The sequence below is a fragment of the Wyeomyia smithii genome, chromosome 3 (genome assembly GCF_029784165.1).
Source record: "Wyeomyia smithii strain HCP4-BCI-WySm-NY-G18 chromosome 3, ASM2978416v1, whole genome shotgun sequence".
Taxonomy (NCBI): Eukaryota; Metazoa; Arthropoda; class Insecta; order Diptera; family Culicidae; genus Wyeomyia; species Wyeomyia smithii.
This window is the reverse complement of record NC_073696.1, coordinates 21,789,533-21,802,424: the sequence shown is the minus strand read 5'-3', so window position 1 is coordinate 21,802,424 and position 12,892 is coordinate 21,789,533. Positions and strand designations below refer to the sequence as shown.

Genomic DNA, 12,892 nt, shown 5'->3' with positions numbered 1-12,892 from the left:
TGAGACAGATCCTCGACAAGTTTCGAGAACACAACCTGCAGACACATCATCTGTTCATAGACTTTCGAGCGGCGTACGATACAGTGAAACGCAACGAGCTGTGGCAAATAATGCTAGAACATGGTTTCCCAACTAAACTGATTAAACTGATACGTGCGACGCTCGACGGTTTCACATCATGCGTCAGGACAGCGGGCGAATTTTCGGACGCGCTTGTGGGATGGTCTGAAGCAAGGGGACGGGCTCTCGAACTTGCTGTTCAACATAGCTTTGGAAGGTGCACTACGAAGGGCAGGTGTGCAGAGAAGCGACACCATCATCACTAAGTCTCACATGCTTCTGGGCTTTGCGGACGACATTGATATAATTGGTGTTAACCGTAGAGCAGTTGAGGAAGCCTTTACAGCTCTCAAAAGGAAGCTGCGAGAATCGGACTCACCATAAACACTGCCAAAACGAAGTACATGGTGGCTGGCAGAGAGCGTGGTAGTTCTGCGGGTGTTGGTGCTGCGGTGGAGATGGATGGGGATACTTTCGAAGTGGTCGACGAATTTGTTTATCTTGGTACTCTCGTGACATGTGACAATGAGGTGAGCCGCGAGGTGAAGAGGCGGGTTGCTGCGGCGAATAGGGCTTATTACGGATTGCGTAGCCAGCTTAGGTCCCGTAGCCTACAGATCCGTACGAAATTTGCGCTCTATAGGACTCTGATCCTCCCGGTGGCGCTCTACGGACATGAATCGTGGACGTGTAAGGAGGCCGATCGACGAGCGCTGATGAAACACGGCAGGTTACAGAGGGCTGGCCATGTAGCACGGATGGCGGATGAGCGACCGGCAAAGATAATATTTAGCAGACAACCGGATAGAGGCCGACGACTTCGAGGCAGACCGCGCACGCGCTGGATGTGTGCTGTCGACGAGGATGCCAGAGCAGCGGGTGTAAGGGGAGACTGGAGAGTAGCAGCCCAAGACCGAGTTTTGTGGAGACGTGTTCTGGATTCGGCATAGGATCTTAACGATCTGTCTCCATAAAAATAAAAAAAAATCCAAAATCTTCCAAAAGTTAATACAGTTGCTCTCAAAAATTGCTTCCGACGAAGAACGCTACACAGCGATAGGCAATTAATTCCAATTCACCATACCTCTAACGAACGATTTTAGTAATAAATATTAGTTGCAGTTGCTTGGTAGGTTGGCTCATATTTTGACCCTTACCTAAATGACGACTAGATTTTCTGTTTTCAGTTTGTGAACTGGCTTATACTACCGATATCATCAAACTTGGCGTAAAATCTCTCCACAGCAGCTTCTACTGGGTCGAGTTTCGACTGACTGACTGACTGACTGACAGTCTGACTACATGAGGGCTAGAGAGCATGGAATGTACCTACGTACGTGGATCGGATCGGTCAGAGTACAACACACACTCTCCTAGGAAGGAGGAGGCTTCGATGCGACAAAACCTCTTGCATAACGTTTAGCTCAAACTTGTAGATTGCAATTTTAAGACCTGCTTGAATATTTATGGAATGCATCCGAGAGGAACGCGTTCGCCTTACCACTACCTTCAGCCCCGCCAGCTCCAAACTGAAACTAAGCTTTCAGCCAGCAGTGACTGTGCGGCAGCTCGGAGTAGCAGAATCGAATCTGTATGCAAATTCAAACCTGCAAAAAGCTTGCTCGGAAATTTATTGCAAATAATACTCTCCGTGCCTGATGGTGGTGCGGTGCTGCACTCGACGAATCGCTGCGAGCTGGCAACTCTATATGACGATGGCTATAAATTGTGCATTAGCGTTAGAAGCTGATAGCCTTCGGCATAGCATAACTACTGCTGCTGGTGCTGCTGCAGGCAGAACCAACTTGGGAAACATGTGCTACTAACGTTGTCACCCACCCAGAGCATCATCCATCCATTCATGGATTCATCAAAAATGAAGCCCAGAATTGCAAAATTGTCACTGCATTGATCGATGGCGGATGGGCTTTAATTTTCATTTGAACAAAAATTACCTCTCTGTAGTATAAATTCTCGACGAAGCTGACAACACCTTCATTTAAAAAGAATACTTCGTTGCAAACAACCTGTTTGGCTACTGGAAGAGTAACCATCAATCACTTGGGCCGACCGAGTTATGCTGACAACGGCGTGCATCTGATCAATCGGATATTCATAATATGCGTGCAAGTTTTACGATGAGTTACACGAAGCGACGTAAAGTGGGGAAGGAATGGTACTAAGAAAATCGTGCCTGGTTTTGCGCGATTAAATCAAATTCAGGTACGGGGTTACTTTTCATTCCGTACTAACCGTTGTCGACTGCTTAGTGATGCGCTCCTGGTTTGATATACAGCAAGGGTAATTCAAAATCAAGAAAAACAAACTTTCTTAATGATTTTTTTTCTTTGAATCTGAGTCCCCAATTTTTGGTATTTGAGTTTGGTTTTTAATGTTGAATTTTGTTACATTGTATGTTTTTTTTTGTTTTCCTTTTCTTTTTTTGTTCTTGTTTTTCATTCTTGATATTTTTCTTTCAAACTTTTCCACTTGATTTGTGTTAATTATGTTTCTATTGTTAGACTGTTCGAGTTTGAAACTTTTCCATCGTTCGTTTCAACAAAATTCTTTTGATAAGTATGTGTTTTTCTTGCTGATTTCGGTTCACGATTTTTATAATAATGCAAACAAAAATTTATTTGAAATTATTTTTTGAAACTTTTTAACGTTAAGTAATAACCTAGTAAAACCTGATGTTTCAGAGGCTTAATGTGATTATTATGCAGAACAAATTGTAAAGTTAAAACGCTCTCCGCATATCACTGCACCACAAACAATCATTAATTATGATGTATGCATTCAACACACCTTCCATGGTGGCTATTATTGTCATAAATTAAAACGAGAAAGTTTTTTTTACGTTTCCCCTGAACCCCTGATACTCGAACCTTTCAACCAATAACTATATTTGCGGTTGAAAAAAAAAATAGAAAATCTGTCACCACGGTGCAATAATTGTCATTCATGTGTCAGTCTTGTTTGATTACATTTGCAATTAAAATGCATCATGGGAAAAAAACAAAACCGGGCGGTATTCGTTTAGCGCATAACTTCTGTCCCCAGCTAACGTATAGAAGCGCTCATGGCGACAGTTTTGCAGCAGCAGCAGTGGCACGCGTTTTTTCTCTCTGGGTTTTTTTACCCGTCCTCGTTCTCCGCAGTGGTGGCGAAATGTTGATGATACTTTTTGAAGGCTTTTCAGCGCCGCTGTCATCGCAGCCGACCGATTGTCCATCATCATCGTAAGGCCATTATTCCAAGAGCGATAGCCGGGAGCCGCAAACTGCTAGACGAGATTTTTTCTTCACTCTCTTTTAGCGAATGAGATGAACATCACGAACTGGGACGAATCTGCTCCTCCGAGTGGTGGCATGATGAAATCGACAGTTCGACAGGCAGACGTCGCGACGGAGAAAGGATGCAAGCCTCCGGGCATGGCTACAGTGGCCGGTCCAAGAGAAAGCAAACTGACTGACGTTCTGCTATACGAACGTGATGGATATTCATAATCCATCGCCAGATGGGACATAATTCATGGGAAATGCGTGTTGTGCTGCTATTACTACGATGATTACCAGCCGTAATCGAGTGTGTAGTTGTGGGGTACCTTTTGTGCTTCGTAAACGTCCGAATTCATTTGAATGTGATTAACTTAATACCACTGGCAACTATAACAGAGCGAATTTCCGCTCATGTTTAACTTTATAGCCAAATAAAAAGATTTTATGTGTCTCATCCCGTACTAGAACAAAATTTATAAGTGAATATATTTATGAACTGAACATTCTCGTGTCGCGGTGTGTTCCCCGGCAAAGATTTATATCCGTTCAGCGGGTCATCGAGAATCGACTACATTTCGATACATTTTGTCAGCAGCGGGTGGGCTGTTTAATTGTGACCCCCATAAACCTTGACGCTGTGGTTTTATGTGAGTTTGATACTCACAGCCAGCAAGGTATTTTAGAGTATCATTTAAACCACTCGCTCGCATTTAATTGGCTCGTTCAGTTGTAATTTATGCTTACAAGCACATTGTAAAAGGTCGTTTTTTTATTGGTTCCGCGAAAATAACTTAAAAAATGTGATAAATCTAATAATAACAACATTTCAACGAGACACTCCCCAAATCGTTGTTTATTTTTATTTTCTGAAGAAAAAAAATTGTATTGCTCAGTCAGCCAGAAAACTCCGGTGATCATTGTCATTTCCATTCCGGTGCATTTTGCCAGTAACAATCGCAAGGCTGCTGCAGGCATGTGTGTGGGTGACAAACACGCGTTAGAAGTACTACGAACGAAGCGTAACGAGAGTTGACAGGTGTCGAGTGTCAATTTGTCGGAAAACCAAACACATTTTCACCCAGTTTCGTCCGAAGTTGACGGTGGAAATTGGGTTCGATGTGCGAAACAAAATTGTTAACAATAAACGGGACACATGCGAGATAGAATTGGAGAAGCGATGGTTTTTTTTTTCGGATGTTTGGGGCTCCGTTTGAAAGGAACGGATATAAACAAGCTGCTACGGATTGGATCGGCCGTAACGAATAGGAAATTGAGTATCGATTTCACACTAGCGTGCCTACGAATTGGGTATCGAGACGGAAAGTTCGTCCACTAACTGGCGCGCTTGCAGATACGATGGGAATCGGAGCACGTAAATGGCCAGTGATTGCACTACGCTATCTCCTATGATGGTTTCTATTATGAATTGTTTGGTTATTGCATTCGTTTATTTCCGTGTCGGACCAGGGAAAGGAAAAAGAAAAACAAATAGCTATAACAACACAATTGTGTGTTGAATCAACTCGCTTTTATCTCATTCAGCGGAGAAAATTCATTCGCGGGTGGTTTCCAAATGGTAACATACATAGATTACCTATTTGTTTATTTTTATTGAGTCATTAGCTAAAGACGTCAATTTTTATTAGTCGGCAGTTATGTCCAATACTCAATCTAATGTCTACAATTCAAGAAACTCTGCAGAGGTTCTCAAATAGTAAATCCCAGACCAGACATACCCTCTTCAAATTTTTATATCTGAAAGCTGCAAATTCCGAAGTAAAATAAATAACAAAATTAGGTAAGCGGCAAAACTTCAATTTAAAGAAAATCTAGCTGACTGCGAAAACTTCGTCCCGCCCATTTTTCTCTTTATTTTATTAATTATGAATATTAAAGGCATGGCGATTTCTTCGAAAAATTAACCCTGCGGTTTGTTCAAAATTTGCAAAAGCACCATTAGTCGGATATTGAATACGTTAAAACTCAAAAGGCAAATCATAATACATTAGTTTTTAGATGATTTACGTCCAATCTTGTTCCGTTACATTATTTAGGTTAGTTTAAGTTTCTAAGCATTCTCCGTTGTATAGTTGGTTACTGCTTCGTGATTATTCTTACAATCTACTGATTTTTCATACATTCATGTTGATTGCCTCAATTCGTAATGAGTTTCTGTTTCCGGGAAAAAAGGTTGAAATATTTTTCCATTGGTGTGGAACCCCTTCCCTTACAGGATGAGAAGGGATGTTAAATCATCATAGAAATGTTTCTCGTGCTCTAAAATCCTCACTCCTAAATTTAGTTCCATAGCCCTAACATAATTCGCAGGATACCTATACTACCGTTCCAAGCATAGTTGTCCCATGTTCTACACAAACCTTATGCACGGTGGGACAATTATGCTTGAACGGCAGTATAGCTAGGTGACGGAATCGTGACCTTTCTGCGATTCGGACAGAATATTTTGATGCAGAGTGTAATTTATGCGAATTTTTTGAATAAACGCCAATTTTTTACCCAGCGAATTTTTGAATTAACGCGTTTCAACGCGGATTTTCGAATTATCGTGTTTCCTGTACTCGTTTTTGCTCTACAAGGTACGTATCTTTTGCTTAAGAAAAACCTGACTGTATAGCAAACCGGTTCGGGCAAAGCATCAAACTTGAATGATTATAATACTAAAAGGTAATTTATTCTCAATAGTAAATATGTGCTTGATATCTACCCTAAAATGAGTCAGTTGTTCTAAAATAAGTTATATTAGCTAGAAGAGCGCTAAATACATGCATGTGTGTATAAGCGAGACACACTGATAAAGTATATTTTATAGCAAAAAACAAACACTACATCAAAACAGACAGCGATTAAATTAGTACAGGGTTGTCGTTCGGCATCCTTACGACGTGACCGGCCCACCGCAACCTATTGATTTTCGCCAGGTGTTCAATGAGGTTCTCTTCGAGTGGCGCGTGCAGCTCGTGCTTCATGCACAGTCGCCATTCTCCGTCTTCCGTCTGTACTCCACCGTAGATAGTCCACAGCACCTTCCGTTCAAAAACTCTACGGATGTTAAGGTCCTCCGAGAGGAGCGTTGTTGTCTCGATTCCATACACCATCAACTTCGTGCGTCGTCGCACTCGACTCGATCGAAGTGTTTTCCGAAATGAAAAGTAGACACGATTTCCAGCCTGGATGCGTCTCTGGATCTCTTTGCTGATGTTATTGTCAGCGGTCACCAGTGACCCCAAATACACAAACTTGTCGACCAACTCAAACTCATCGCCGTCTACAGAGACTTGAGTTGGGAGGCTGATGTTGTTTTCCTTGGAGCCTCTCGTTCGTATATATTTCGTTTTCGACGCATTCATTTGCCATCCGATTCGTCCGTTTTCGGCGTTCAGTCGGGCGTAAGATTCAAAGTTACGTGTTATGATGTCAAAGTCATCCACGAAGTCCAGGTGGTGATCAGGTGACCTTGTTAAAATCGTGCCCAAGTCCATCACCTTGTATCCCCGAAGTACGCACGTAGCACATCACTTGCGTCAGTTTATCCGGAAATCCAATGTCGTGCATGATCTGCGATAGCTGTTCTTGATCGACTGTATCACAGGACTCCTTGAAATCGATGAAAATCTGATGTGTGGGCACGTTGTACTTGCGACATTTCTGTAAGATCTGTTGGATTGAGAAAATCTGGTCCGTGGTGGCACGGGATCCCATCAAGTCCGCTTGGTACTGGCTCACGAACCTCCTGGTTAAAGGTGATGGACGACGGAACAGTATCTGTGAGAGTATTTTGTAGGCGGCATCCATAAGCGAGATACCGCGGTAGTTGCGGCTCTCCAGCTTGTCGCTCTTTTTATAGAAATCCTGGTATTGTCCCATTTGCAGTGCTCTAACCAGCGCCTCTCTTCCATGTTTAAAAAGCTCACTCGGCAGTCCGTCTTTGCCTGCGGCTTTGTTGTTCTTCAGCTTCCCGATCTCACAGAGAACCTCATGAACATCATGCACTGGTATTCGGTCATGTGCTGATGATGTTCCTAGGTTAGTTTCTGCTCCGCTTCTGTTACCTTCTCTTCTTACCGGCAAACCTTTGGGACGCAACGATGTCGAAGTGATGAGGTTCTAGCTAATCCAGCAGAACCGGTCGTCACCTGAACGGGTCTACTCTGAACGGAGTAGCTTCACTGTTTTCGCCATTACGGTAAGAGTTCGACTAAAAGAGCTGTCAAACTTTCCCTGCTGATTCATGAGTTACTGTGATTGATGCTGCATGGGTAGTTTCGTCAGTGCGTGTTAAGGTACTATCTTTTACTTTGTTGGCTGACGGACCGTTCATCGGTCTAGGGCCGAACGAATTAGAGATGTCCAGCTTCATCTGTCTTGGGCAGCCGTTCCCCAGTTTCCTCATACACCAGCAGATCGTGTAACTTCTTCCACCGCGCGCATCCACTGCGTGCGAGGCCTACCACGGAGTCGACGGCCTCTTCCTGGTTCTTACTGAAGATAGTTTTGGCGGCTCTATCGTCAGGCATCCTGGCTACATGTCCAGCCCACTGAAGCCTGCCCCGCTGTATTACCTTCACTATATCAGCATGTTTGTATACCTGGTATAACTCGTGGTTCATGCGTGTGCGCCCCATTCCATCCTTCCTTCAGCGTCCATGCTTCAAAGAGCCACCGGGAGTATCAGCGTCCTATACAGCGCTAGTTTTGTGCGAGTTTGCAAACTACGGGACCTTAGCTGGTTACGTAGTCCGTAGAAGGCCCTGTTCACAGCTGCAACTCGTCGTTCCACTTCACGGCTCATATCGTTGTCACATGTCACGAGCGTACCAAGATAAACGAATTCGTCAACCACTTCAAATCGTTCTCTATCTATCTCCACCTCAGCACCAACACCACGGGGACTTCCACGCTCTCTGCCAGCTACCATGTACTTCGTTTAGGCAGAGTAATGACAAGTCCCAATCTCGCTGCTTCCCTCTTAAAAGGTACGAAGGCCTCCTCTACGGCCTTACGGTTGATACTAATGACATCGATGTCGTCCGCAAAACCAAGAAGCATGTGAGATTTCGTAATGATCGTACCGTTTCTTTCCACGTTTGCTCTTCGTACTGCACCTTCAAGGGCGATGTTTAATAGTAAGTTAGAGAGAGATCCAGCGTCATACGACTCAGCTTAATTAGTTTCGTCGGGAGACCGTGTTCCAGCATGGTCTGCCACAGCCCGTTTCTTTTCACTGAGTCGTATGCCGCCTTGAACTCCACAGATCCAACGAGGGTGAGTCGGTAAGTTGTACTCCCGGAACTTATCGATGATCTGTCGCAGGGTGAAGATTTGATCCGTCGTGGAACGCCCCTGTCGAAAACCAGCCTGATATTCGCCAACGAAGGATTCCGTTAACGGTCTCAATCTGAAGAACAGGGTACGGGAGAGCACTTTATATGCGGAGTTGAGCTACGTTATGCCTCGATAGTTGCCACAATCCAACCGATGGTCCTTCTTATAGATAGGGCATATGAGGCCTTCCAACCAGTCGTTCGGAATTTGTTCATCCGCCCAGATCCTTAATATTATCTGGTGAATCGCATAGTACAGCCGCTCGCTTCCCGCTTTTAGAAGTTCGGCCGAGATACCGTTCTTCCCAGCGGCCTTGTCGTTTTTCAGCTCACTAATCGCCTTTTTCACCTCCTCCTGTGTTGGTGGCTCCACAGCTTGTTCGTCACTCATAATCGTCATCCTGTTCCTGCTCTGCTCATCCGGCTCCTCACCGTTCAATAGCGCCTGAAAATGCTCCTTCCACCTGGCTGCAACCGTCGGTTTATCAGTAAGCAGGTTGCCGTCCTTGTCATTACACATGACCGGCACAGGGAAATTACTGTTTCTGACTCTGTTGACACTTCTATAGAGTCTTTTTTTTTTTTTTTTGTTTCAGGTGAAGGGGAAATTTGCATCCAAACCCCTGAGGTGACCAACCTCAGGGAGTGTGGGGTTGGTTTGAATCAATGACCGGACCCACTAAAACCCCTTCAGTCTCCAGCCCATAATACTCCTCGGGACCACCGCTAGGTATTGCTTCGGGGAGCGTCTTTTTGCTAACTTAGCTAACTAAACTGGAGACTGGCCGTTAGCTAACACTGGCGTGTCGGTGGTCAACCTGGCGCGTTTTGCAATTCTAAAACTATTTGAGAGGCGGCTGTACAAACCGCCCTCCAAATGTTTGGGTCTTTACACATCGTCCGAACTAGGTTGTCCGGAGTGGTGTCTGGCCCGCTCACTACCATCATGTCGCTCCGCGCATGCACAAAACGAGGGCACACGAAGAAGACATGCTCAGCAGTCTCTTCCGCTTCCGCGCACTCGGGACACATGGGGGACCCCGCATGCCCGAATCTGTGTAGATACTGCCTAAAGCAACCGTGGCCTGACAGAATCTGTGTTAGATGGAAGTTCACTTCTCCATGGCGCCTCCCGACCCATCCGGATACATCTGGAATAAGTCGATGCGTCCATCTACCCTTCACGGAATTGGACCACTCCTGCTGCCATCTGATCATCGAGAATGATCTTCTGGTACCTCGTATGCCCCTTGTGTCACGTTGATCGAAGCATTCTACGTCCTCCTTAATGGCTATGCTGATAGGCATCATGCCGGACAGGACGCAGATTGCGTCGTATGACACAGTTCGATACGCGCTCGCAACCCTCAGGCACATGAGCCTGTAGGTACTTTCCAACTTACTCCGATGTTTACTAGTACCTAGTGCTTTGGACCACACTGGCCCGCCGTATCTCAGTATGGGCGAAGTCACGCTAGCTAGAAGTTTCCGCTTGCTGCCGTACACTGCTGAGCTATTGGACATCATGCGAGATAATGCTGCAATAGCCATTGAAGCCCTCTTACAGGCATATTCGACATGGCTCCCGAAGGCGAGCTTGTCATCGATCATCACCCCCAGCAGCTTCAGGGAGCGCTTAGAGGCGATGGTGCAATTCCCGACACTGATCAACGCCTGTTGCTTCGACTTGCGGTTATTGACAACTGAAATCTCCGTCTTATGATGCGCCAGCTCCAGTTTTTTGGAGCGCATCCAGTCCTCGACGACGCTTATAGAGTGCGAAGCCGTCAACTCAACCTCCTCGATCGACTCGCCGTAGACCTCAAGTGTGGTGTCGTCCGCGTCTATAGAGTCTCCGCACGTCGTTTTGAGCATAGATGTCCTCTGCGCTGGCGAGCACCTGCTCCTCGTACTCGCGCTTCTTCCGACGGTGGGTTCTATTTTCGGCAGCTCTTGCCCCCCTGTACCTCTCTCTGTTCTGACGCGTAGTCGCAGTGAGCATGCGTCTCCTGGCACGGTTCTTCTCATCTGTCGCTCTCTGGCACTCGGCATCGAACCAGCCATTACGCTGTCTTCCACGCGTCGTACCTACCACCTCTCTCGCAGTCGTTTCGTTGGCGCCGTGGATACTGCTCCACAGCCCATTTATGTCTTCCACTCCTTCCCCCTGCTGTTCTGCGATCCGTTGATTCAGCTCTCTGACATATTCTGCTGTCACACCATCAGCTTTCAACCGCTGAATGTTGAAACGCGTCGTCCTCTCTGTGCGAGATTTCAGCACGTTCGACAACCGTGCGCGAATCTTATAAACGACGAGATAATGGTCAGCGTCAATGTTTGGTCCCTGAAAAGACCAATAACATCCGAGAAGTGCCGACCGTCAATCAGTACGTGATCGATCTGGGAGCAGGCTTCTCTATTTGGATGCCTTAGGTTTGTTTACGAATACTCAAACGTGAAAAATAGGAGCTACATATGGCCATTACTCTGGCCGCGGCAAAGTTTATCAGCCTCATGCCGTTTTCATCAGTTGACGAGTGGAGGCTATGCCTTCCAATGACCGGACGGAAGAATTCCTCCCTCTCAACCTGTGCGTTTGCGTCTCCGATGACGACTTCAACGTCGTAATTTGGGCACTCGCTTGACGAACACATCCTTGACTTTGTCGGATTTGTCGTTTGTCGGTGCGTAAGTGTTGATGACACTGTAGTTGAAGAATTTTCCCTTAATCCTCAACACGCATATTCGGTCATCTACGGGCCTCCACCGGATGACTTGAAGGAAGCTTGACACTGTTACACTGAGACAATTAAGACAATTGTCTTTAAAAAAATTATGAAATTACTTCAGGAGTTGATTTTTATTCATTGTGAGTCAATTTGAAGAGTTGTCATTCAATTGGCCATTCCGGAGCAGATTCACGATTTTGAACATGGTCCCGGAGATCCGAATTTACGGAGATCATATGGGGACCAACGGCTCCTTAGGCCCAGTATAGTGAAAACAGACGGATTTCCCAATTTAGGGGCATTCGTATACCATGTGGACAGATTTTAAACGATTTTGATCCCCCCTCCCCCGTGGACAGCTACTCATATAAATTCAAAAAATTTTGTATGGACCGTGGACATTCTACATACCCCCCAAAGCTGTCCACGTGGTAAGTGGATGGCCCCTTTGACGGGTCAAGATCCAAAATCGGTCGAGAATTGAAACTTAGAAATATTTTATTTCGGTGAATACCCGGGTACCCCGCCAAGCACTTACGGATGTTAAAATTGCCGAATACATGACGGTTCAAATATTCGAGGCAGAGGTAACACATGGTTTTGAGGTGTAGAAGCTAGGAGCATTCCACTGTATTCAAAATTCTCCCTTCGTTTTTTTATTTATTATTCGTAGAAAAACAAGCAAGTCAGGTCATCCGAAAGTTACAGTGAAAACGTACTCGTTTGATTTTCACCGATTCAAATTTTCTGAAAATTTATTACTTTGAGTTTTGTTATGTGAGGAGGAATTTTGTGAATTTGGTTTGTGTACTGAATAGGAAAAAATACTACCCCGAAGAAGGCTCCGAAAAGTCCGCAGTTGTACCACTTTGACGGTTCATTTTGATAACGCTTACTGTTTGATTTTCATTTCAACAATCACATCTTGGACCCAAATCCGTCATAATTATTTAACTATTCTTACAATTTCAGCCATTTAAACTGAATGAATTTATTGTAGAATCGTGTAGGAAGTGTAACTTTAACACCTTCAAACTGCCTAAGGATAAAGAACAGCTTTACTCGGTTGGTTCCATTCAAATTTTAAAATTTCATAACAAAAGCAAACATGTTCAGGAAAAAAAAGGAATAAAGTAATCAAGAAGCATAACAGTATCCAACGACCAAAACAACATATATCCTACTGCAAATAAGCCAAAATAAAATCCAATCAAAATGCGACATTTTTTGCAACGGTGCACACCACAGCAGCGTGTCGCTTTCGTGTCCAAAAACAGAAAACGACTGACGGCAGTCCATCCGTGGCGAACAGCAGCGACAAGCTAATGGCTGCCTGCACTGGGCTTGGCACGACTCGGCACGAAGCTGTGGCAGGGCATTGTGCATATGAAAAGTCCGCATAGTATTTTTAAAAATTAAATTCCGGTGACGAGAAATTTATTAAAAGTCGCATCCCGCTGGCGAACACTAAATATATGCA

General features: G+C 44.9%; 1 protein-coding gene across 1 annotated transcript in view; it reads left to right on the top strand.

The window, feature by feature from the left end:
• Positions 1–12,892, top strand: part of LOC129728172 (histone-lysine N-methyltransferase SETMAR-like) — a 58,349-nt gene that overhangs the window by 6,682 nt on the left and 38,775 nt on the right. The window contains exon 2 of the mRNA XM_055686591.1: positions 3,379–3,552. Within this exon, the coding sequence (XP_055542566.1) occupies positions 3,379–3,552 (174 nt within the window). The remainder of the gene's footprint in view (positions 1–3,378; positions 3,553–12,892) is intronic.